This window comes from Microcaecilia unicolor, chromosome 1 (genome assembly GCF_901765095.1).
Source record: "Microcaecilia unicolor chromosome 1, aMicUni1.1, whole genome shotgun sequence".
Classification (NCBI taxonomy): domain Eukaryota; kingdom Metazoa; phylum Chordata; class Amphibia; order Gymnophiona; family Siphonopidae; genus Microcaecilia; species Microcaecilia unicolor.
The window spans coordinates 671,209,090-671,233,053 of NC_044031.1; the positions used below are offsets into that span (position 1 = coordinate 671,209,090).

The following is a 23,964-nucleotide window of genomic DNA, read 5'->3' on the forward strand; positions in this document are numbered from 1 at the left end:
TTCCAGACTCCGTTCCTTTTATCTCGCTGCACCTCACACCTGGAATAGACTTCCCGAGCCAGTACGTCTAGCCCCATCTTTGGCCGTTTTCAAATCCAGTCTAAAAGCCCACCTCTTTAACGCTGCTTTTGACTACTAACCACTACTCACTTGCTCTGTACCCATTTATCCCCACCTCTTTAATTCCCTTACCTCTTAGTTGTTCTGTCTGTTTGTCCTATTTAGATTGTGAGCTGTTTGAGCAGGGACTGTCTTTTCATGTGTGGTGTACAGCGCTGTGTATGCCTTGTAGCGCTATAGAAGTGATAAGTAGTAGTAGTTGTAATGTTGTAATCTTTTATTTTGAAGTTGGAGTCAGAGTTGGCACATCCTTACTGACTTCCACTCCGCAGCCCTGGTTTCAACTTGGTTTACTATTTTAAGTGAAGATGGAATATAAAGCATAGTTTGTCTTACAATGTTAATTTCTCTCTCTCCTCTTGACTTGAGCTAATAGAGGAATTAATTAAGGATAATCTTTAGGACAAAGCCATTTCTGATTAGATCCAAGACTGGATTCAGAGAACTAGTGGGAAAAATGAGTAAGAATAGGACTATTTAAACATATTTGCATATTTTGCAGGACTTCAAGTAGAAAGAGATTTTCACCTCTCAGATGTTTATAGATAAGACTGCAAATTAGCATGTGGTCTAATAGAAATATATATGAAAACTTGTTCAGCATATTTCTTTTACTTGGTTTTATGGTTGTTTGATGTAAATAAATTTTTCTTTTTGGAATATTTTAAAGAACAATTGCAGAATCCAAAAAGAAACATGAAGAAAAACAGCTGAAAGCTCAACAGTTAAGAGAGAAACTTCGTGAAGAGAAAACGCTAAAACTTCAAAAATTATTGGAGCGGGTAAGTTCTCTATTATTATTTTGATAGCAGTACCTTCTGGCCTTCATTGTGTGCCCTTTTACCTGTTAGAATTTGATGGCAGATAAATATTGTTAAGTCTCATCCAGACTGCTCAGTTACTTCCTGGTGGAATGCAGTAGGTCTAAAAAAAATGGGTGAAAACACAAATAGTAAATGGAGATAAAATAGTGACAACAATCCCATCAAAAAGCTCTAAACCACTCTTACAGTTAATTTATATCCTGCCAGCACTGATAACACAGTTCATAGTGGGTTACAACCAAGAGACTAGAACCAAATAAGTCTAGGAAATACAAATAAATCCATTATAGTAATCACATAATCAAATTTTACAAAATAGGAACCTAGGGCAAGATGCATAATTCTGATTATAATCTTTATGATCTAGTTCCCATCACTTATTTATTAAAAATAAGTGTCTTTAGTTCTTTCCTAAATTGACTGTAAATAATCAAATATCTCAAACCAATAAAAAGAGAATTCCATAAACTAGCAGCTTGATAAGCAAATAAACTAGTAAATAATTTTTTTAGATGTTATTCCTCTGGGACTAGGAAAGGAGAAAAAAGATGAGCATCTTGTACAATAGAATTGACCCAAACAAGAATATTTAACTAAAGAAAGCATATATCGAGGAATCAAACCTTGAACTATTATAAACAATAAACTTCCCATCTTAAATAATACCCTCACTTCTATTGAAAGCCAGTGCAACTTGATGAAACATAGAGTGATCCTATCTGATTTCTTAAGAGAAAAAAAAATCAGCCGTGCCACTACATTCTGTACCATATGCATTTTCCTCAACAGTTATTTTGGCAGACCTAAATATATGATGTTATAGTAATCTAATTTACTGAGGATCAGGGATTGTACCACTAATTTAAATAGTTCTTCAGGTAAGTATTTCCTTATACTTCTCAACTTCCTCATTGTATAGAAAGATGTTTTAACTTGAGGTTCCATTGACAAGAATGGGCTAAACACAACAAACTTTGCCTGAACCCAAGTAAAACCGAGCTTCTCTGGGTCCCTAACACAAGTGGATACATACCTGACATCAAAATCCCTTTTGGGAAGTATGAACTCCCCCTCAAATCACAAGTCAGGAACCTTGGAATACAGTTAGATTCAACACTTACTCTGATTCCCCAAATCCAAGCAACCTTCAAGAGCTGCTTCTGCTATTTGCGACAGCTACGCTGCCTCTCTCCTTACATCGAGAAGGTAAATCTTATCCCAGTTGTGCATGCCATGGTAACATCAAGACTGGATTACTGCAATGCACTATACAATGGTCTGACTACAAAGGGCCTGCACCAGCTCCATTTGATTCAGAATGCAGCAGCAAGATTCATTGGCTACCAGTACAATACAGGGCTAAATTTAAAACTCTATGTCTGATCTTCAAGGCCCTGAAAGGAAATGGCTCAGAGTATCTGAAGAGCAGGATGATCCTCCACACACCGCCAAGAACACTAAGGTCCTCCCAAAGACTTTCACTAACTACACCCTCTCCAAAAGACATTACACGATGTGATACCCGCAAGCGAGCCTACTCTGGAGTAGCCCCCACACTCTGGAATGCATTGCCTGAAAGGCTCCACTTAACACAAGACTATCTGTACTTCAGGAAGCAGGTGAAAGCTTCAACCAAGCCTTTAATGGAAGAAGTAACTAACTTGTTAGTCTCACTTACACACACAAGGATTGACTCGGGCTGCACATACTGCAGCAGGACATGTTTATCCACTCCTACCCTAGCTGAGATGATATTTAACCATCTCTCTGACTTCATGTGCAACTTTCTTCAATCAGTCACATTACTTTCTAATTCTTCCTGCTTTCTTGCTCATCTGTGTGTTACAACTTTGCCTTACCCTTCACTGCCAATTGTAGTGTTCTGTTGCGTATTGTGTGGTCATTGCGGGTAGTATACCATGCCATACTTTGTATTGTTACTTGAATATTTTTACTGCTGTAATTGCCTGTTGCTTATGTTTGACCTATTCTTACTGTACACCTCCTTGAGTGAATTACTTCAAAAAGATGGTAAATAAATCTTAATAAATAATTTGTCATCCAATATAACTCCCAAGATCCTGATAAGAGCGCTCTATGTTATTTTATCAGCAATTAACTTTGTCTCCTCTATTTGATTCTGTGGGGCCCCAAACAGAAAGAATTTTGTTTTTTCCTTGTTCAGTTAAAAAAACCGAGATGACATCCAATCAGTAATAATGGAGAAACAATAAGATTAGGGTATGATAGGTATCTTTTAAATCCCTCAATAACTGGAATGAGTCGAGTTATATTTAAATCATTTTTATTATGGAATTAAACAGTAACATTGTTAGTGACCATTCCTTTGTTACATTTTAAACCTTGTACAATATAGCCATATTAACATCTTTCTTTCTAATAAGGTCTCAATTCCTTTTTTTGTGTTATTCCCCCCCTCCCTCCCCAACTACCCCTACCCCTTCCCTTTAAATCCCCCCCCTTCCCTTTCCTTCTTCTTCCTCTAGCATCTTAAACCAGCTTGGATCTGTCCCAATATGACTCAAACTTTTTATAATTATCTGTTCAAAATTCGGCTTCTCGCCGCCGGGGTTAAAGTACTCAGAAATAACACCAGCATTGCTGCCAGCTCTCCCCGTTTCTTGATGAAACGTCTCTGACTGCCATTTTCCTCCATTCGCACCAGAGTAATCATGCGCAATCTCCAGTCCTGTAGCGTTGGACAGTTATTTGTAATCCATTTGGCCATTATGCATTGTTGTGCTATTATGACAGTCTTTCCTAAGAATACTTTCAGGCCCTTTCACTGAGCGCCACGGTGCTCTGAAGTGATTAAACAACATCTCGCATCTAACTGCCATTCACTTTCCACAATTTAGAAACCTGGATGTTATGACTTTCCAGAACTTTTGTATTTCCTTGCATGTCCACAGCATGTGACCCAACGTTGCTCCGTCTACTCCACAATTTGGGACATTCCCCCCACGGGGACATGCCCATATGAAACGCCCTTCTAGGCGCCACGTACATCCGCATCACTATTTTATACTGTATTTCCCATGAGCTGCATAGTTTGAGCATCTCTTGATTGACAAAATATAGTCTTAAGCAGGTCTTCCGTGATGACTATGGATAAATCTTTTCCCCAAATTTCTGCCATCCTCTTGTAGTCCACCTCTGGGGTCATATCTTTATGTGGCGGTGGATGGAAGGCCAATGGCACTTTATCCTGCGCCCTTAAAGAGTATGCTGAAGACAGTTCTTCCTGCACATCCTCCGTCAAGTCTGTCCATGGCAATGTCTTAATGTAATGTTGCAACTGTGCATAGTGAAAATAATCTCTTGAAGGAATTAAAAACTCTGTCTTCAATTCTGAAAATGACTTAAGCTTGCCTTCCAACGTCAGGACTTGTAACAAATATGTCATTTCTTTTAATTTCCACCTACTAAAGGCTGGATAAATGCATCCTGGCTCAAAGTTAGGATTGTTCACAATAGAAAGATAAGGATTACTTTGGGCGAGAACTGGTGCCTCCGGCATATCCATTTCCAGTTTGCCTTGGCTGAACTCATGATCCCCGTGACTTTCAATATCTCTGGTACGTCACCTCCTCCTGGATGTAGACAATTACTAAAATGCGTCTGTGAAAGCAGGCTGAGTTCCAGCTCTGTGTTGGAGAAGTAGGATGTCTGGCGAAACCAGTCATTGATGTGACGCATCCCACTGGCAGTTGTTATATTCTTAATACTGATTAATCCAGACCACCATACTCTACTGGGGTACACAAAGTTTCCCCGTGATAGACGAGCTCTTTTCCCTCTCCACAAGAACTTTCCTAACATTTTGTTCAGACTGCGCTCTTCTTTGTTTCTCAAAAATAAAGGCAACAATTGAAATACATACAACCATTTAGGTACTATGCACATATTAAACAGGGCTATTCTTCCCCATAAATTTAATGGCAATGATTCCCATCCCTTCAAATTCTGTTCGTATCCTTCAGTAGCCGTTGTATATTAAGTGTATAAACCTGTCGAAATCCACTGATAACCAGATCCCCAAGTATTTAAGTGTTCCACCTGCTCGTTTAAAGGGGAACTCATGTCTCTCTGTCTACCAAATTGGGGGTGATTGACAAAGCCAGGGACTTGTCTAGATTTAAGGTGAACCCCGCCACCCTCCTATACCTGGCTAAACCTCTAACAGGGATTAAGCGAACGTTTGACATCTGTTATTATCACCAAAAGGTCAGTCAGCGTATGCTAATACTTTTATTTGACGCTTATCCAAACTCACCCCCTTAATGGCTTCTGCTTCATTTATTTGCCTCAGTAACGGTTCCAAAGTAAGCACAAACAGTAAGGAGACAGGGGGCACCCTTGTCCTCGTACCACGTCTATTGGAAATTCTTCACTTAGTGACCCATTTGCCAATACTGCCCGCTCTTGGTTGGCTGTACAAAGGCTTTTACTGCTTTTCCAAACCATTCCCCAAATCCCAGTTGCTCCAGAGTCCGGAAGAGGAAATCCCAACTCACTTTATCGAAGGCTTTTTCGGCGTCCAGACTCAGGAGCATCGCAGGGTCTCTCCTCTCCTGACATCTAGCCATCGCCACCAGGCCTTCCGTACATTAAAACCGATGACCTATTCCTAACGAATCCCACTTGATCCGGTCCTACCAATCTAGGAAGAACAGCAGCCATGCGTTCCGCCAGAATTTTGCTAATATTTTAATGTCTACATTCAATAATGATATGGGTCTGTACGACTCTGCTGATTCTTTTGGTTTCCCTGGCTTTAATATTAAAGTAATTGTTGATGTGTTAGCGTATTGGGGTAACTTGCCACCCTCTATCACCCTCATCAAATAATCTATCAATGCCCCCCTTGCTCTCAGTGGTAGCATTTTATAAAATTCACCTGAAAATCCATCAGGCCCTGGCGCAGAGTATGACTTCAGTTTTTTTATTACTGCCTGCAATTCCTTTGCCGTCAACGGGGCATTTAGGGCTTGCTGTTCCTCTACTGTCAGCCTGGGAAGCCCCGATTGTGCCAAATACAACCCAATCCTCTGTGGGCTTTCTAACTGTTCTTTTTGTATTAAGTGGCAAAGTGTGAAGCCAAAATTTTAGCAATTTGTGTTGGGTTGTTAGTTTAGTTGTCCCTGTCGATTTCTAAGCGCGTCAATTGTTCGTGGGCCATTCCAGGTCTTTATAGCCCTGGCCAACATGCGACCCGGTCGATTACCATATCTCTCTAGCCTATATCTCTTATACAGGTGGGAGTGTGTTTCTTTTTCATGCAGTAATGTGTTAAAGGACACCTGTGTGGCCTTCAACGTCTCTAGCTTCATTGGGGTTGGGTTTCTCCGCATAAGCTTTCTTTGCTCGTCTCAGTTGCGCCTCTAGTAAAAGCACACTTGCTGCCGCTTTCTTCTTTTAAGGGCGACATACGCTATAATGGCTCCCCGTAGGACGGCCTTAAAGGTCGACCAGTACAGAGACATCTGATCCGCATGCTGTGCGTTATCCGCTTCAAATTCCTCCCACTTCTTGTCAATATATTTTTGAAATTGTGGATCGGTCCCCAGATAGGCTGGGAACCTCCATCTTTTCCCGCCTGTTTCCCCTATATTAGTTTCCAGATCCAGCCATACTGGAGCGTGATCAGATATCTCTTCCGGTCCTATAGTTACCCTCTGCACTCTGTAAAACTCTCCACTTGTTATTAATATGTAGTCCAGCCTAGCTTGCGTCCCATGAGCCCGGGATCTATGTGTGAATCTATTTCTGTTGGGTGTAAGGCCCTCCATGTATCAACTAAATCTTGAGTGCGTACTAGGCAAGGTAGTGTCTCTCCTCTGTGGTCCTTGATAATGTGAGGAACCTGGATTTGTGCAGTCCCGTCCGGGTCCATTACCAAATTTAATCTCCCACTACCAATAATGGTCGGTTCCCATTCAGATTGCATAACTTCATTATTGTTTGATAAAATTCAGGATCGGATTTGTTTGGTCCATAAATTACCAGTAAATTTACTTCCATCCCTTGCAACCACACCTTAACATCAAGTATCTCCCTGCCTGGTCCGTGGCTACCAGCGAGGCCCTATACGCCAAGCCTTTTCTAAATAAAACTGCTACCCCCGCCTTTGCGGCCCCGGGGGGAAGCTGGCAAACACCTCACCCACCCACGTTTTCTTTAGTTTGTTGTGTTCTGCCACCGACAGGCGGTTTCTTGTAAACAGGCAATATCAGCCTTATGTCTCCTCAGGGCCGAAAGTATTTTGCCCGTTTAATTGGAGAGGAAATCCCTCCCACGTTCCATGTATTATTCGAGCGGCATATCTAAACTGCATGTGTTGCTCTAAACGTATAGTGCCGTTTCTTCTGCCTTTATCTATTGTCCCATGTGTCCCATACCCTATTCGCATCAACTCCCCCTCTTGCCCTCGTAGAAATACTGTGCCATCGAAATTTTATTGTGGTTTAGGCCATACTGGAATATATTTTACTCTCCCCCCCCTCCCATTCCCATCTCATCCTTCCCCCATGTTCCCCCGTACCCCTTCCTGTGATGCTACCCCAAAACATTTCCCCAGGTCACAATGCCCACGAAAATGTAAAACCACGTGTCTATGCTTGAGACCCCCTCCCCATTCTTATACAACATATTTTCTCTCCATTTTCTGCAATTGTATTACTCACAATCAATTATGCCTTCTTACACAGTTTATTCTGTTTCCTTTCTATGTATTGTCCAACAACTGTGTTCCACCAGAGTCGCTCGTGCTTCCTCCACTTTATCAAAAGTTTGCCATTTATCCTGAATGCACAGCCGCAACTTAGCGGGATATTGTAACGCAAATTTTATCTTTTTCTCAATCAACTGTGAGCACAATGGGTGAAATTTCTTGCGCTGCTCTTGAACCGACGTTGTGTAGTCTTGGAAGATCAATATATTGCATCCACCATATTTGAGTGAGTCTCTCCTTATTTAAAACCTTGTAGTATTTCAATTTTATGTTTATAATTAAGGATGTTCGCCACCACCACTCTGGCCTGTTATTTGCTTCCACTCTTCGTCCTATTCGGTGTGCCCGCTCGATTACCAGCGAGCCAGACGAATCCGTGAGCGCCAGTTCTTTCCTAGCCATTTTCAAGCCAAGATTCTAGGTTTTCGTTCTGGCAGTTGCTCTGGAAGCCCAACTATAACGGACATTATTTCTCCGCGAACGCTCTATCTAGGCCCGCCAGCTTTGCACTTTGTTCTTTCAGTTGTTTTTGCAGGTTGTGTATAGCCGGCCCGTAACCTCGTGTCTCGTCCTCGATGGGCCGCCATTCTGGCCTCCAGATCTCCCGTCCTGATCCCAGGCCATCCACTGCAGTCTGATATTGATCCAATTTGTCATGCAATGGCCGTCCACTTCGGAGCCCAAGCTTTTCGAATAGCAGAGGTCAGTTGGACCAATTGTTGTTCTGTAAAATTATATGTCGCTACCCGTGTTCCCGGGCCTTCCGCCATAGCTCCTTCCAAGGTTCCCGCTTTTATTTTTTCTTTCTTTGCAGTGCGCAGCGCCATACCACCAGGCGATTTGTGAATATATTTGTCCATACGCTCTGTTGTCTTGGTGAGTGGTGGCAAATGCTGCTTTGTTGCTAATTAAGCTGTTTTAGGGGGAGCGGGTCTCGGAGCTGAAGCAATTCACGTCTTGCTCAGCTCATCGCATCACGTGGTCTCTCCATGAGTCGAGTTATATCATCCACATATATGTAGACTATCAGGCTTATTTTTGAAAGAGAAGGGCGCCCATCTTCCGACACAAATCGGGAGATGGGTGTCCTTCTCTTAGGGTTGCCCAAATCGGCATAATCGAAAGCTGATTTTGAGCATCCTCAACTGCTTCCCCGTCGCGTGGACGACCCAAGTTCACGGGGGTGTATCGGCACCATAGCGAAGGCGGGACTGGACGTGATTAGGAGATGGGCGTCCTCGGCCGATAATGAAAAAAGAAGGGTGTCCCTGATGAGCACTTGGCCAACTTTACTTGGTCCATTTTTTCTTGCGACCAAGCCATGAAAAGGTGCCCGAACTGACCAGATAACCACCGGAGGGAATCGGGGATGACCTCCCCTTACTCCCCCAGTGGTCACCAACCCCCTCCCACCCTAAAAACAAAACTTAAAATTTTTTTTTGTCAGCCTCTATGCCAGCCTGAAATGTCATACCCAGCTCCATGACAGCAGTCTGCAGGTCCCTGGAGCAGTTTTAGTGGGTGCAGTGCACTTCAGCCAGGTGGACCCAGGCCCATACCCCCCTACCTGTTACACTTGTGGTGGTAAATGTGAGCCCTCCAAACCCACCCGAAACCCACTGTACCCACGTGTCGGAGTCCCTCTTCACCCCCTTAGGGCTTTAGGGCTATGGTAGAAGTGTAGAGTTGTGGGAGTGGGTTTGGTGGGCTCAGCACCCAAGGTAAGGGAACTGTGGCACCTGGGAGCAATTTGTGAGGTCCACTGGCAGTGCCCCCTAGGGTGCCCGGTTGGTGTCCTGGCATGTCAGGGGGACCAGTGCACTATGAATTCTGTCTCCTTCCATGACCAAAGGGCTTGGATTTGGTCGTATTTGAGATGGGGTGTCCTCGTTTCCATTATGGCCGAAAACTGGGGATGACCATCTCTAAGGCCCTGAAGGGAGACACGGGATGGTGTCAAAGGTTTAAACTGAACAGTATGGTGTCTTCTCCATTTTATTACCATCAGCCTGGATTTACAAAACTAACCGAGCCTGAAGTTATTAACAAGCAGATAAGTGACTGTTTTTTGTGGAAAATTGACTTGTGGAAAGACTGTGTGGGTTTAGATAAGCCTGCGATTTTCCTAGTGACATTGTTTATTTTGTTCACTTTGAAAATTGGGCGGGCAGGTCTAGGTTAAGGGCCAGGCTTCAAACTGATGAGTGTGTTTGGGGGGATGCAAGATACTCGGGTTGTATATTGATTGGAAGAGAGGTGTTTCCATCTTGTTTAACTCTTTAGTCAGTGAAGGAGAAGGAGAGTTTTTATGCCATCCGTTTTTCTCATGTAGTTATGAGTTTTTTGCGGTTGGTTTTTTTCTCTTCTTTCCCTCATTGGAACCAGTGATAGTATTCTACTCCTTCATTAAAATAGTGGACTAAGCAATTGTTGCAGTGTGTTCCCGATGAGGAGGTTTGAGGTTCCTTGTTGATTTATTAGAAACGATCCCGATTGTGGAACTTTGGAGTTACAGGTGTCAACCCATTTAATATTACTATTTCAAACTAATTTGGGTAATTAGAACCTTAAGTTAAGAAGGTTTGGAATTTCCCAGTTTTTTTTATATAGAGCATCTCTAAGGTCAACCATTCTAAGATTTGGGCATCCCCGACTGTATTATTGAAACGAAAGATGGCCGCCCATCTTGTTTCGATAATATGGGTTCCCCGCCCCTTCGCCGGGACGTCCTTAGAGATGGGCGCCCTTAGAAATGGTTGTCCCCATTCGATTATGCCCCTCCATGTATCCTTCATTCTCCAACAGTCTACCCAAATATGACAAAAGTACTTTAAACAGCATAGGAGATAGCGGAGAGCTCTGAGGCACCACACCTGGTGGCACTAACCAGGTGTTGGAAAAAACTTCTTGCATCTTGAAAACAATGCCTAAGTTATTTAAGGATTGAATATCATTAAGCTTTTCTACAAACAAACGTTTAGAATATTCAATTCATATTATGTTGTATGTCGGCTACCTTCAGGCAGGAACAGTCATAATATACATTATCAACCGGCTCCCCTTTATCCACATGCCTGTTCGCCCCTTCAAGAAATGTAGTAGATTGGTGAAACAAGATTTCCCTTCACTAAATCCATGTTGACTTTGTCTCATTAATCCATGCTTTTGAATATGCTTTGTAATTTGTTCTTTATTATATTTTCTACTATTTCTCCTGGCACCAATGTCAGGCTCACTGGTCTATAATTTCCCAGATCACTTCTTGGCATTACGTTGATCACCCTTCAGTCTTCTAGTGCCATGCTTGATTGTAAAGATAAATTACATATTACTAACAATAGTTCTGCAAGTTCATTTTTCAATTCTATCAGTACTCTGGGATGAATACCATCCGGGGCCAGGCGATTTGCTACTCTTCAATTTGTCAAATTGTATCATTTCTCTTCTAGGTTTTTAGAGATTTGATTCAGTTTCTCTGACTCGCCAGCTTTGAATACCATTTCTGGCACCTGTATCTCTCCAAATCTTCTGTGAAGACTGAAGCAAAGAATTAATTTAGATCTCTTCTCTATGGCTTTGTCTTTTAAAAAAGGTTTGGACAGCTTCCTAAAGGAAAAATCCATAGACCGTTATTAAATGGACTTGGGGAAATCCACTATTTCTGGGATAAGCAGTATAAAATGTTTTGTACATTTTTGGATCTTGCCGGGTATTTGTGACCTGGATTGGCCACTGTTGGAAACAGTATGCTGGGCTCGATTGACCTTTGGTCTTTCCAGTATGGCATACTTATGTACTTATGTCTTCCCTCAGTGCCCCTTTTACCTCTCAGTCATTCTAGAAGTCCAACTGATTCTTTTGCCAGCTTCTTTGCTTTTAATATACCTAAAAATAGTTTTTACTATTGTGTTTTGCCTCGAATGCAATCTTTTTTTCAAAGTCCCTCTTTGCCTTCCTTATGAGCACTTTGCATTTGACAGTGATCTTATAAAATGGAAGAGATGGGTGAAACGTAGCTAGTTAGTTGCCACAATCGGGGCACATCGGCACACGCTCAGCTGTGGTTCTATAATTCTATTTTTTTTTTATTGCATGAAGTCTTTATTAATAGGTTAAACATACAATAAAAAGAAAATGAGTAAAGCACCAAGCCACTTAAAATCGTTCGGCATTAACCTTAACTCCAAAATTTATGTAACGTTTTTATAATTAACCAACACCCCCCCCCACTACAACTCCTCCCCCAACTATCCCAGTTAGGTCCCCACCTCCCTAGCAACGCTTGGTCTCCCCTATGCCTCACTGACTCAGTGCGTTAACTGGTAAAAGGGACCCATATTGAGTGCCACCTTTGCTGTTGATTACGCCTTTCCGCTAAGAGCCTTTCCATTTCGCAACATGCCTCAGTTGTACTAAGCCATCTCGCTATTGGAGGGGTCAAGGCTTCTTCCAAAAAGTTGCCACAACTACTCTAGCTGCACTTATAGCATGTCTCAACAAGGTCTGTTGGGCCTGCGAAAAGCCCGCCACCTTTGCAGAGAAAAGAAAAAGGGTTGGGCTCCACAGGACCTCACCTCCCAGCCACTTCTGCAACCTGCTGTGTACCGATTTCCAATAGGCCTGTATTTTCCTACAGGTCCACCAGACGTGTCCCATCGTGCCCTTAACCCCACAGCCCCTCCAGCACAAACCCGACGATGCGGGGTATATGTGCTGAAGGTGCTCAGGTGTCAAGTACCAATGGAACATCACCTTCAACCGCATTCTCCCTAAAAGGTACATGTGGAGACACCTTCGCTGTAGCTTTCCCACTCCGCCTCTTCCATAGTTATAACCCAACTTCCTTTGCCAACTCCTCCTATGAAGAGTGTAGCTAGGCTCCCGTAGATTGATAATACTATATAACGCGATATTAGGCTGCTAGTTGTGCGGACCCCTCACAAATTTCCTCCAAAGTGTTTTTTTTCCCTGGTTACAACCTCTCTAACATTTCGTGTTTTAAGAAATGTGACAATTGGCGATAAGCAAAATCATCACCCTTCAACTTTGGGAAAGTCCCCACCACAGCATTGAAAGGTAATAGAGCATCTCCTTCAAACATTTGACACCACATTTTTAAGCCTTCCTCGTGCCACTGCGTAAATACCCCCTTCTCTGTCCCAGGATAAATAGTGGGTTAAAGGCTATAGGAGATAGGCGTGACAGCACACACTTCCTATTAAGAAACAGACTATCCCAATAATGTAGAGTGACATGGATAGAGGGCCATAACTCTTCCCCAAGTGACCGAAACTGGTTGGGGAGCCACATCACTGCTCCCAGAGGTCTCTGACCTATAGAGTATTGCTCCAAATGCACCCATTGTCTGTCAGGATATTCCTGAAACCATTCAATGGCTGCATGTGCTTGAGCTGCTCTGTAATACCAACTCAAGTTGGGGACCCCCAGACCTCCCCGTCCTCCTAGCCTGGTACAGACACGAACGCGACAAGCGTTTCCCCAGCCCAAATAAATCGAACAATGTGGTCCTGTAGGGCCGAAAGGTATTTTCTGGGCATCTTAAGCAGGAGGGCCTGGAATACATAGAGCAACCGAGGCAAAACATTCATTTTGACAACAGCTATTCTGCCGACCATGAAAGCCCCAGGTCACCCCACCCATCCAGGTCTGCCGAGATAGCCTGTGCTAGCCCTTATAGTTTGCTGTAAAGAGGGCTCCTAAGTTTGCTGTCAGATTTACACCCAGGTACCTAATCTGCTTAGGTGCCCATCTGAAGGCAAAGGAGAATTTTAGTAACTGTACCAGCTCGTCAGGGAGAGATATATTCAAAAGCCTCAGACTTTGTCATATTCACCTTAAAGCCAGACACTGCCGAGTACTTGCTAATCGCCTCCAACAAACTAGGGAATGTAACCTGGAGACGAGTAACAAACAGGAACACATCGTCTGCAAAGAGTGCCATTTTGGTGTTCTCTCCCCGCTATTGTAACTCCAGTGATGTTCGGGTCCGCCCGTACTGTGGAGGCAAAAGGCTCCACTGCCATGGCGAATAGCAAAGGGGATAGTGGGCAGCCCTGGTGGATTCCTCTATACAAGTTAAACATAGTTGAGTTTGTCCCGTTAACTCTCACGCATGCTTTGGGTGAATCATAAAAAGATTGGATCCAGCTACGAAACTGAGGACCTATCCCAAATGCCTCTAACACTTTATACATATATGGCCACTGGACCCTGTCAAGGCCTTTTCCAGCGTCTAGGCTAAGGGAAACACATTGGCCTCTTCACCCTCCCAGCCAGATGCATTAGATCAACTACCCTCCGAGTGTTATCCATAGCCTTTCTATATGGCACAAAGCCTACTTGGTCAGGATGAATAATTTGCCGGAAGCAACGGCGCCAATCGATTAGACAACACTTTAGCTAATATTTTTACATCAGCATTCAAAACTGAGATTGGGCGATAAGAGCCGCACTCCGTGTGGTCCTTGTCTGGCTTGGGTAGGATGGCAATCCATGCTTCTAGCATGGTAGGGGGCAATACCTCACCCTTCCTAATCTGATTAAACAGGTCTGCCAGTAGGGGTGCCAGCTCCAAAGCAATTTCTTATAAAATTCATTAGGAAAGCCATCCAACCCCAGGGATTTGCTAGACGGCAGATGCTGGATGGCCTTTTGTATCTCCAACAGAGTGACCGGCTTATCCAGGTCTGCCCGTTGCTGGATTGTCAGGGGGAGGGAGAGGTCACTCTGCCAAGTACTCAGCAATAGACTCTGGGGAAGGATTTCCCTCCTGTGCATACAAGGCTTGGTAATATTCCCCAAACCTCCTACATATGTTCTCAGATGTGGTGAGTATGCTACCCGTGCTGTCCCTCACCCGGGTTATCGTACGATCTATTTTTTGCCGCGTAGTTTCATAGCAAGCCTGCGTGCTGCTTTGTTAGTAAACTCATAGGTGCTGCCTTTTAAATCTCGATTGTAGCAAGCTTAGCTGCTCTGAATAGATGGAGTCCAGCAAGTCTCTCGCCCCTCAACTCTTCAAGTACTGCTGGTGACGCTCCCTGCCTTATGTTTCGCCTCTAAACGCTGAATATTCCCTAGACAACTCGCCACTTGAGCTCGGTTCTATCATTCTAAAATGACACAGGAGTCCATTTTCGACAGAAAGTGGAATTTATTAAAACCGCAACCATGAGCGTAAAACACTAGGGCTGTACATCAATTAAAGTGTTTAATCTCACGATTGATCACGATTAAAGTATTTAGTCGTGCGATTAATCACATGAAGCTCCCCCTCACATTTCCTCCTGTACAGTGCAATATATAGACAGCAGATGTAAATTCTCAGAATTGATATATTTCATTACTAAAACTACAAATAAAATATTTCTCTCACTTTGTTGTCTGGTGATTTTTATCTTACGAATTATCTTGATCACTGTCTCTGGTTCTGCTTCCCTGTGCTTTGAACTTTTTCCTGGACCTATTGTCTATACATCATTTTTTTTTTTGGGGGGGGGGGGGTTCTCTTCCTTTGCTTCCTGCTTTATATCTATCTTTCACATTCGTTCTTCCATTTTCTTTCTTCTATCTAGTTTCCACCTCTTTGCTTTCCTCCATGGACACCATGCCCTCCCATCTCTCTTCTTTCACGGGCACCATGCTCTTTTATCTCCCCTCCCTTCCTTGGTTACCATCTCCTCCCTTCTCTCTCCCCTTTTCTCCATGGGCACCATCTCTTTCTTTTCGTCCATCTCATGGTCACTATTTCTTCTCTCTCCTCCCCTCCATGGGTATCATCTCTTCCATTCCCTCCACTCCAGGGACACCATTTTTCTCCTCCAGTCCAGGGGCACCATCTCATGTCTTTGTTTTTTTTCCATCCCCTATATCTAGTAACAATTATCCCCCTGAAGCACCACTCCCCCCCCCACTGTCCACATTTATCCCTCTGAAGCACCCCCCACCGCAGTCCATATCTATCACTCTCAGGCATACCCCCTCCCACAGACCACATCTATCCCTTCTTGCATCTATCCTTCCCCACCCCCACATGATCCACATTTCTTTCTCTCATTCCTCACGCTGCTTCTACCTGCTCCTCTCATTCTCTGACCTTGCCTTTAATGCTGAAGGCAGGCTGCTTCTCTCATCCGCCCAAGCCTCTCTCCGTAGCGACCTGCCAGAAAACAGGAAGTTCTGTCAGAAGAGGCAGGATGCTATGGGGAGAGGCTTGGGCGGATGAGAGAAGCAATCTGCCTTCACCATTAAAGGCAAGGTTAGAGGAATGAGAGGAGCAGGTAGAGGCAGCAGAGGAGTGAGAGAATGCAGGCCACCTCTTCTGGGCCCCAATTCTGCTGCCAGAGCCTCTCCTGTTTTGCAATTTGCACTGGTCTCAAATTGCATTGGGTCATGCCTCTGCAGTCACAGGGGCTGCCAGACTGGAGGTGTAACTTCTCTACAACGTACCTGTAGGCCTTCTCTATCTCCCTCAGCTCCTCCAAGTCTGCTACTCTATCCTCAAGAGAATGGACTTATTCTCTGATATCTATTTATTTGTTGCATTTGTATCCCACATATCCTTCCTCTTTGCAGGCTCAATGTGGCTTACAATACATCATGGATACTGGGAAAAGTGAAAAGAGTAGATATTTGGTGTTAAAGAAGGATTTTGGGTTACATGGTAGTGGAATACATGATAGTAATATAACAGAAGCATTATTAACATTTCTGGATATATGTGGGAGTTTCACATGTTTTGGTCTTTGTGGTATATCTTGTCGAAGAGATGCTCTTTGCATCGAGCACACACATATGATCTCATCACCAACTGGGAGATAATCATATATATGACACTCAGTGCAAAAGACTGGGTAGCACCCATCTTACTCTGGACTACTGTCTGCATCTTAGTATTATAGTGATGTTTTAATTAAAACTTGTTAAGGTACTAGGGATATCAGATGAATGTAAAGAGCCTTAAGATTGGTGTAATTTATTTATTGTTTGCTTCTCTGAAACTAATTAAAACTCTAGTGAAAACTTCCTTCTTGTTCTAATTAGAATAATTGACTATAAATGAAGAGTTGAGCTGGGGTGAGTAGGACTTGGGGAGGGTGAGTGAGAATGAGGACCGAACTAGGCTCTACTGGTGCCTTTCTAGAGAGACTATCTGTTAATGATGTGACAGAAAAATTAAGTTTAAAATTATAGGGAAAAAGGGTATGAAGACGAGCTAATAACGTTTTTTTAAAAATTCTAACTGTGTTTATCAATATCTTACAATTAATCTTTTAAACCCAATTTTAAGTTACCAAACATAGAATAAATATGCTGCTTACCCACAGAAATGTCCTCTTCTCTCAGAACTTCTCAGAAATAAAGTTAAGTGGGACCTTTCTTCTCTATATAGTTTTTGGATTCTAAGGAGACTGTTTCAAACAAACCTTTGAAGCTAGGCCAGTAATCAGATTGCTCTTAGTAACCGTTGCAAATATTCTACTTCCTCACACCTTAATTAACACCTAATTCAGGTCAGTAGCAGTGCTACCTCTCCAGCCCGCAAGAACACAAAATAACTTTCTTTTAGGACAGTTTAAGGCTTGCTACTATCTTTTTTATACTTGGCTGTTAAATTTCTACCTCTAGAGAAGTTGTAGTTTAAAATTATGGGGGAAAGGGTTGTACAGTGCGGAAACTATAATAATGCTTGCTTCAATCTCTTTTATTTGTATTTTTTTTTCTAAGACTGAACTGGGCCCTCTATGCCTTCTAGAGAGACTATCTGTTAATGCTGTGGTAGAAAATTTAAGTTTTAAAATTATAGGGAAAAGGGTATGGAGACTAGCTAATAAAGTTTTTTTTTTTTTTGTTAATTCTGTGTTTATCAATATCCTACAATTCCTCTTTTAAGCCCAATCTTTGTTACCAAGCACAGAATAAAATAATATAACTTACCCACAGAAATGTCCTCTTCTTTCAGAACTTCTCAGAAAGAAATTTTTCCATTAGCATGTGGGACTTGAAAAAAAATTAACTCAGGAGCACTTCCTGTCTTTTAGGTGTGAGCTCTTACTTCCTCCTATTTTGGAGGTGTTAAGTCTGTGCTATCCAGTTAGGATGCGCTAACATAATGTGCTTACTGGATATCACTTCCATGACCATTCTTTGCCCATGACACACCTTTTCCCAAAATATTAAAAAAAAAAAATATGTAGAGCCAGGTTCTATATATGGCGCCTAAACTTTTGGTGTGGAAAACACCAAAGCTTATTCTATAAGCAGTGCCTAAATTTAGGCGCCGTATATAGAATACATATGATATCCTAGCGCCTAAACTTACGCAGCTGCATTTACACCAATGAAAACATGATGTACATTTAGGCGCAGAGGGCCATATTCTAAGACAGTGCATGTAAAGTTTGGATTGCCCATGAAACGACCATTTTCCCAGCCATAACCATGTGCCTTTTGACTGCGATCATTACAATTTAGGCGCAGTGCGTTACAGAATACGCTTAGTGAGTTGTGCGTGTAAATTCTAATTATTGCCAATTAGTGATCATTATTGCTTGTTCTCCGAGGACAAGCAGGCTGCTTGTTCTCACTGATGGGTGACGTCCACGGCAGCCCCTTCAATCGGAGATCTTCACTAGCAAAGAAGTTTGTTAGCTCTCGCGTGCGCACAGCCCCACCACGCATGCGCAGCCGTCTTCCTGCCTGAACGTGCTCGTGTTCGTCAGTCTTCTTTTTTCCGCGGCTCGGGACGGCTGTATTTTCGGCATTCTGTGCTCTGAGACCCTCGCGCTTTTCTTCCATTCGGAAGTCTTCTCTTTCTCTTCAGAAGATATCATGTTTTATTGTTTAAAAAAAAACAACCAAACTCTTATTTTCAAGTGTTTTTTTCCCCGTCAAGTTTCCTTTCGCTTTCGAAAGCGGCCCTTTTGGCCGCCCGTACGGGTTTTCTTGTTAATTTTTTGGTGCCTTCACCATCATTGCGGATTTTGATTTCGCCGGCGTGATTTTCTGCCCATGTCATCGAAGCCTCCCAGCGGCTTCAAAAAGTGCACCCAGTGCAACTGGGTTATCTTGCTCATTGATAGGCACGCTTCGTGCCTTCAGTGTCTGGAGGCTGGGCACCGTCCTCAGGCCTGTAATCTCTGTCTTCTGTTGAAGAAGAGAACTCAGGTGGTGAGATTGGCCAGTGGAACGTTTGTTCGGGGCCTCGCCTGGTGTTTCGACGGTCACAGTATTGAGGTCATCGGCCGGTGCATCGACGTCTGCGGTACCGAGGCCATCGATCGGTGCCTCGGCGTCTACGGTACCGGGATCATCATTGGTACTGATGTTGTTGGAGGGTGCCTCTTCGTCAGGAGCACAGGTGAGGGCTGTCTATTCCCCTGCTGGTGGCGGTGAGCCCTCGAGTAGGTCTTCGCCTGCCTCGAGGGCTCCTGCGGTACAGCCCCCCCCCCCCCCCCCGGGATCGACCTTCTTCGGACCCGGCCCCGAGGAAGAGACGCTTGGATTCGACGTCCTCGTCAGTACCGGGAGGCTCCGGTGACATGCTTCATGTGAAGGCAAAGAAGCATCGGCACCCGGTCACCTTCCAGACGTGGTATCGAGAGCTCTGGGTCGCCGAGGGATTCGGCACCCACTCGGCATCGATGCCGGGAGCAATGCTCACCCTCCATTCAGTAGGTGTCGATGCGCTCTACCTTGGACAGCCCGGTACCGCCTCCGCGCCCCGAACAGATTTTGAGTTCGTTGCCTGTGCCGGACTCCCTGCCTTCCTCGACAGCCACTCAAAGCGAGAGCCTCCGGCCATCCTTCCAGGGATCCTGGAGGAGCTGTTGTGCCCTTCTCCTCCGGTACCAGGGGTGCTTGCGCCGCCAGTGCCGTCGAGTGAGGCGATGGGTGGCCCCTTGCCCGTTGTGAAGTCACTGATACCGGTACCGCTTGCGGTGCCTGTGTCGGCTGCCTCCTAGGCAGACTCCCCGACGACATCGATGGAGGGAGCTTCATCGCCACCAATTGCGGTTGTCTACTTCTCGACGTTCCCACCGTGGCCATGTGTCTACGGAGTCGAGAGGGGGGCATGGCTTCGGACAGAAGTCCATGAACTGGTGTCCGACACCAATGATGAGGCCTCGTGGGAGGCAGAGGAAGACATCAGATATTTCTCAGATGAGGAGTCTGACGGCCTTCCTTCTGATCCCACTCCCTCCCTTGAAAGACAGCTTTCTCCTCCCGAGAGTCTATCTTTCGCGGCCTTTGTCCGGGAAATGACTACGGCAATTCCCTTCCCTGTGGTTACGGAGGATGAGCCAAGGGCTGAAATGTTTGAGCTCTTGGACTATCCTTCGCCACCTAAGGAATCGTCCACAGTACCCATGCATCATGTCTTCAAGAAGACACTGCTGGAGAACTGGGCGAAGCCGCTAACTAATCCCCACTTTCCCAAGAAGATCGAGTCCCAGTATCGGATCCATGGGGACCCCGAGTTGAAGCGGACTCAGTGCCTCATGACTCTGGGGTTGTGGATCTGGCCCTTAAGATGGTCAAGAGTTCTAGAGAGTATGCTCGGCGCCCCCGGCAAAGACTCTAAAACCTTGGATTCTTTTGAGAGGAAGGCCTACTATTCCTCAATGCTCATAGCCAAAATCCAACTTACCAGCTCTACACGAGCATTCATATGCGGAACAATGTGCGGCAGTTGGCGGACTTGGTGGACAAGCTCCCTTCTGAGCAAGCCAAGCCTTTTCAGCAGGTGGTCAGGCAGCTGAAGGCGTGTCGTAAATTCCTGGCCAGGGGTGTTTACAATACTTTTGATGTCGCGTCCAGAGCTGCTGCTCAAGGGGTGGTGATGCGCAGACTCTCATGGCTGTGTGCTCTCCGACCTGGAAAATAGGATTCAGCAGCGGATTGCGAATTCTCCTTGCAGGGGGATAATATTTTTGGTGAAAAGGTCGAACAGGTGTAGAACAGCTCCACCAGCAGGACACCGCTTTCGACAAATTCTCCCCGCCGGGCGCCCTTCAGCATCTACCTCAACTGGTAGACGCTTTTTATGGCGGAAGAAGGACTGTTACCTATTTCTTCTAATAGGCGTAGGTACAATCCTCCCTCTCGCCAGCCTGCTGCCCAGGCCAAGCCCCAGCGTGCTCGTTCTCGTCAACAGCATGTGACCCAGCAGGCCCCTGCGGCTCCCCAGCAAAAGCAAGGGACGGGCTTTTGACTGGCTCCAGCAGAGCATAGCCGAAATCAAAGTGTCTGTGCCGGACGATCTACCGGTCGGGGGAGGTTAAAAGTTTTTCACCAAAGGTGGCCTCTCATAACCTCCGACCAGTGGGTTCTTCAAATAGTCCGACTAGGATACACCTCAATTTGGTTCCAAGCCTCCAAATTGCCCACTGGGAGCTCAATCCTTCAGCTTCCAGCACAAGCAGGTACTTGCAGAGGAACTCTCTCCGCCCTTCTCAGTGCCAATGCTGTCGAGCCTGTGCCACCAGGGCAGGAAGGGCTGGGGATTCTATTCCAGGTACTTCCTTGTGGAAAAGAAAACAGGGGGGATGCGTCCCATCCTAGACTTAAGGGCCCTGAACAAATATCTGGTCTGAGAAAAGTTCAGGATGCTTTCCCTGGGCACCCTCCTTCCCATGATTCAGGAAAACGATTGGCTATGCTTTCTGGACTTAAAGGATGCTTACACTCACATCCCGATACTTCCAGCTCTCAGACAGTATCTTCGATTTTGTCTGGGAACATGGCGCTTTCAGTATGTGTGCATACCCTTTGGTCTCTCCTCTGCGTCCAGGGTATTCACAAAATGCCTGGCTGTCGTAGCGGCGTCTCTACGCAGACTGGGAGTGCACGTGTTCCCTTACCTCGACGATTGGCTTGTGAAGAACACCTCCGAGGCAGGAGCTCTACAGTCCATGCAGATGACTATTCGACTCCTGGAGCTACTAGGGTTTGTGATAGATTATCCAAAGTTCCACCTTCTTCCTGTTCAGAAAATCGAATTCATAGGGGCTCTGCTGGATTCTCAGACTGCTCGTGCCTACCTCCTGGAAGCGAGGACCGACAATCTTCTGTTCCTTGTTTCTTGGGTACGAGCATCGCAGCAGATCACAGCTCGGCAGATGTTGAGATTGCTCGGCCACATGGCCTCCACAGTGCATGTGACTCCCATGGCCCGCCTCCACATGAGATCAGCTCAATGGACCCTAGCACCTCAGTGTACCAAGCTGCTGGGGACCTAGAGGACGTAATCCTACTGTCCACGAGTTTTCTTCAGTCCCTCCAGTGGTGGCCAATTCGGTCCAATTTGACTCTGGGACGTCCTTTCCAAATTCCTCAGCCTCAAAAGGTGCTGATGACAGATGCGTCCCTCCTGGGGTGGGGAGCTCATGTTGATGGGGTTCACACCCAAGGGAGTTGGTCCCTTCAGGTGACAGGCTTACAGATCAACCTCCTGGAGTTACAAGCGGTCTGGAATGCTCTGAAGGCTTTCAGAGATCGGCTGTCCCATCAAATTATTCAAATTCAGACAGACAACCAGGTTGCAATGTACTACATCAACAAGCAGGGGGGCACCGGATCTCGCCCCCTGTGTCAGTGTCAGTATGTGGCTTTGGGCTCGCCGGAATGGCATGTTTCTTCAAGCCACGTATCTGGCAGGCGTAAACAACAGTCTGGCCGACAGATTGAGCAGGATCATGCAACCTCACGAGTGGTCGCTCAATTCCCGAGTGGTATGCCAGATCTTCCAAGTGTGGGGCACCCCCTTGGTGGATCTCTTTACCACTCAAGTCAATCACAAGGTTCCCTCAGTTCTGTTCCAGACTTCAGGCCCACGGCAGGCTAGCGTCGGATGCCTTTCTCCTGGATTGGGGGGAAGGCCTCCTGTATACTTATCCTCCCATACCTTTGGTGGAGAAGACTTTGCTGAAACTCAAGCAGGATTGAGGCACCATGATCTGATCGCTCCTTTTGGCCGCGTCAGATATGGTTTCCTCTTCTTCTGGAGTTGTCCTCCGAGAACCGTGGAATTGGAGTGTTTTCCGACCCTGATTACTCAGAACGAGGGGGCGCTCTATTCTGCATCCCAAACTCCGGTCCCTGGCTCTCACGGCCTGGATGTTGAGAGCATAGATTTTGGCCTCCATGGGTCTCTCTGAGGGTGTCTCCCGAGTCTTGCTTGCTTCCAGGAAGATTCCACTAAAAAGAGTTACTTCTTCTATGGCGGAGGTTTGCCGTCTGGTGTGACAGCAAGGCCCTAGATCCTCGTTCTTGTCCTACACAGACCCTGCTTGAATACCTTCTGCACTTGTCCGAGTCTGGTCTTAAGACCAACTCTGTAAGGGTTCATCTTAGTGCGATTAGTGCATTCCATTACCGTGTGGAAGGTAAGCCGATCTCGGGACAGCCTTTAGTTGTTCGATTTATGAGAGGTTTGCTTTTGTCAAAGCCCCCCATCAAACCTCCTACAGTGCCATGGGATCTCAATGTTGTTCTCACCCAGCTGATGAAACCCCCTTTCGAGCCATTGAATTCCTGCCATCTGAAGTACTTGACCTGGAAGGTCATTTTCTTGGTGGCTGTTACTTCAGCTCGTAGGGTCAGTGAGCTTCAAGCCCTAGTAGCTCATGCTCCTTATACCAAATTTCATCACAACAGAGTAGTCCTCTGCACTCACCCTATGTTCTTGCCAAAGGTGGTGTCGGAGTTCCATCTGAACCAGTCAATTGTCTTGCCAACATTCTTCCCCCGTCCGCATACCCGCCCTGCTGAACGTCAGCTGCACACATTGGACTGCAAGAGAGCATTGGCCTTCTATCTGGAGCGGACGCAGCCCCACAGACAGTCCGCCCAAATGTTTGTTTCTTTTGATCCCAACAGGAGGGGAGTGGCTGTTGGCAAACGCACCATCTCTAATTGGCTAGCAGATTGCATCTCCTTCGCTTACGCCCAGTCTGGGCTGACTCTTGAGGGTCATGTCACGGCTCATAGTGTTAGAACCTTGGCAGCGTCAGTGGCCCACTTGAAGTCAGCCACTATCGAAGAGATTTGCAAGGCTGCGACGTGGTCATCTGTCCACACATTCACATCGCATTACTGCCTGCAGCAGGATACCCGACGCGACAGTCGGTTCGGGCAGTCAGTGCTGCAGAATCTGTTCGGGGTTTAGAATCCAACTCCACCCCCCTAGGCCCATTTCTATTCTGTTCCAGGCTGCACTCTGTTACTTGAATAAGTTAGGTCAAT

The 23,964-nt window shown here is 45.4% G+C and overlaps 1 protein-coding gene across 1 annotated transcript in view; it reads left to right on the forward strand.

The window, feature by feature from the left end:
• Window positions 1-23,964, forward strand: part of SCAPER (S-phase cyclin A associated protein in the ER) — a 960,370-nt gene that overhangs the window by 197,308 nt on the left and 739,098 nt on the right. Inside the window, 1 exon segment of the mRNA XM_030187331.1 lies at window positions 791-902. Coding sequence (XP_030043191.1) covers window positions 791-902 — 112 coding nt within the window.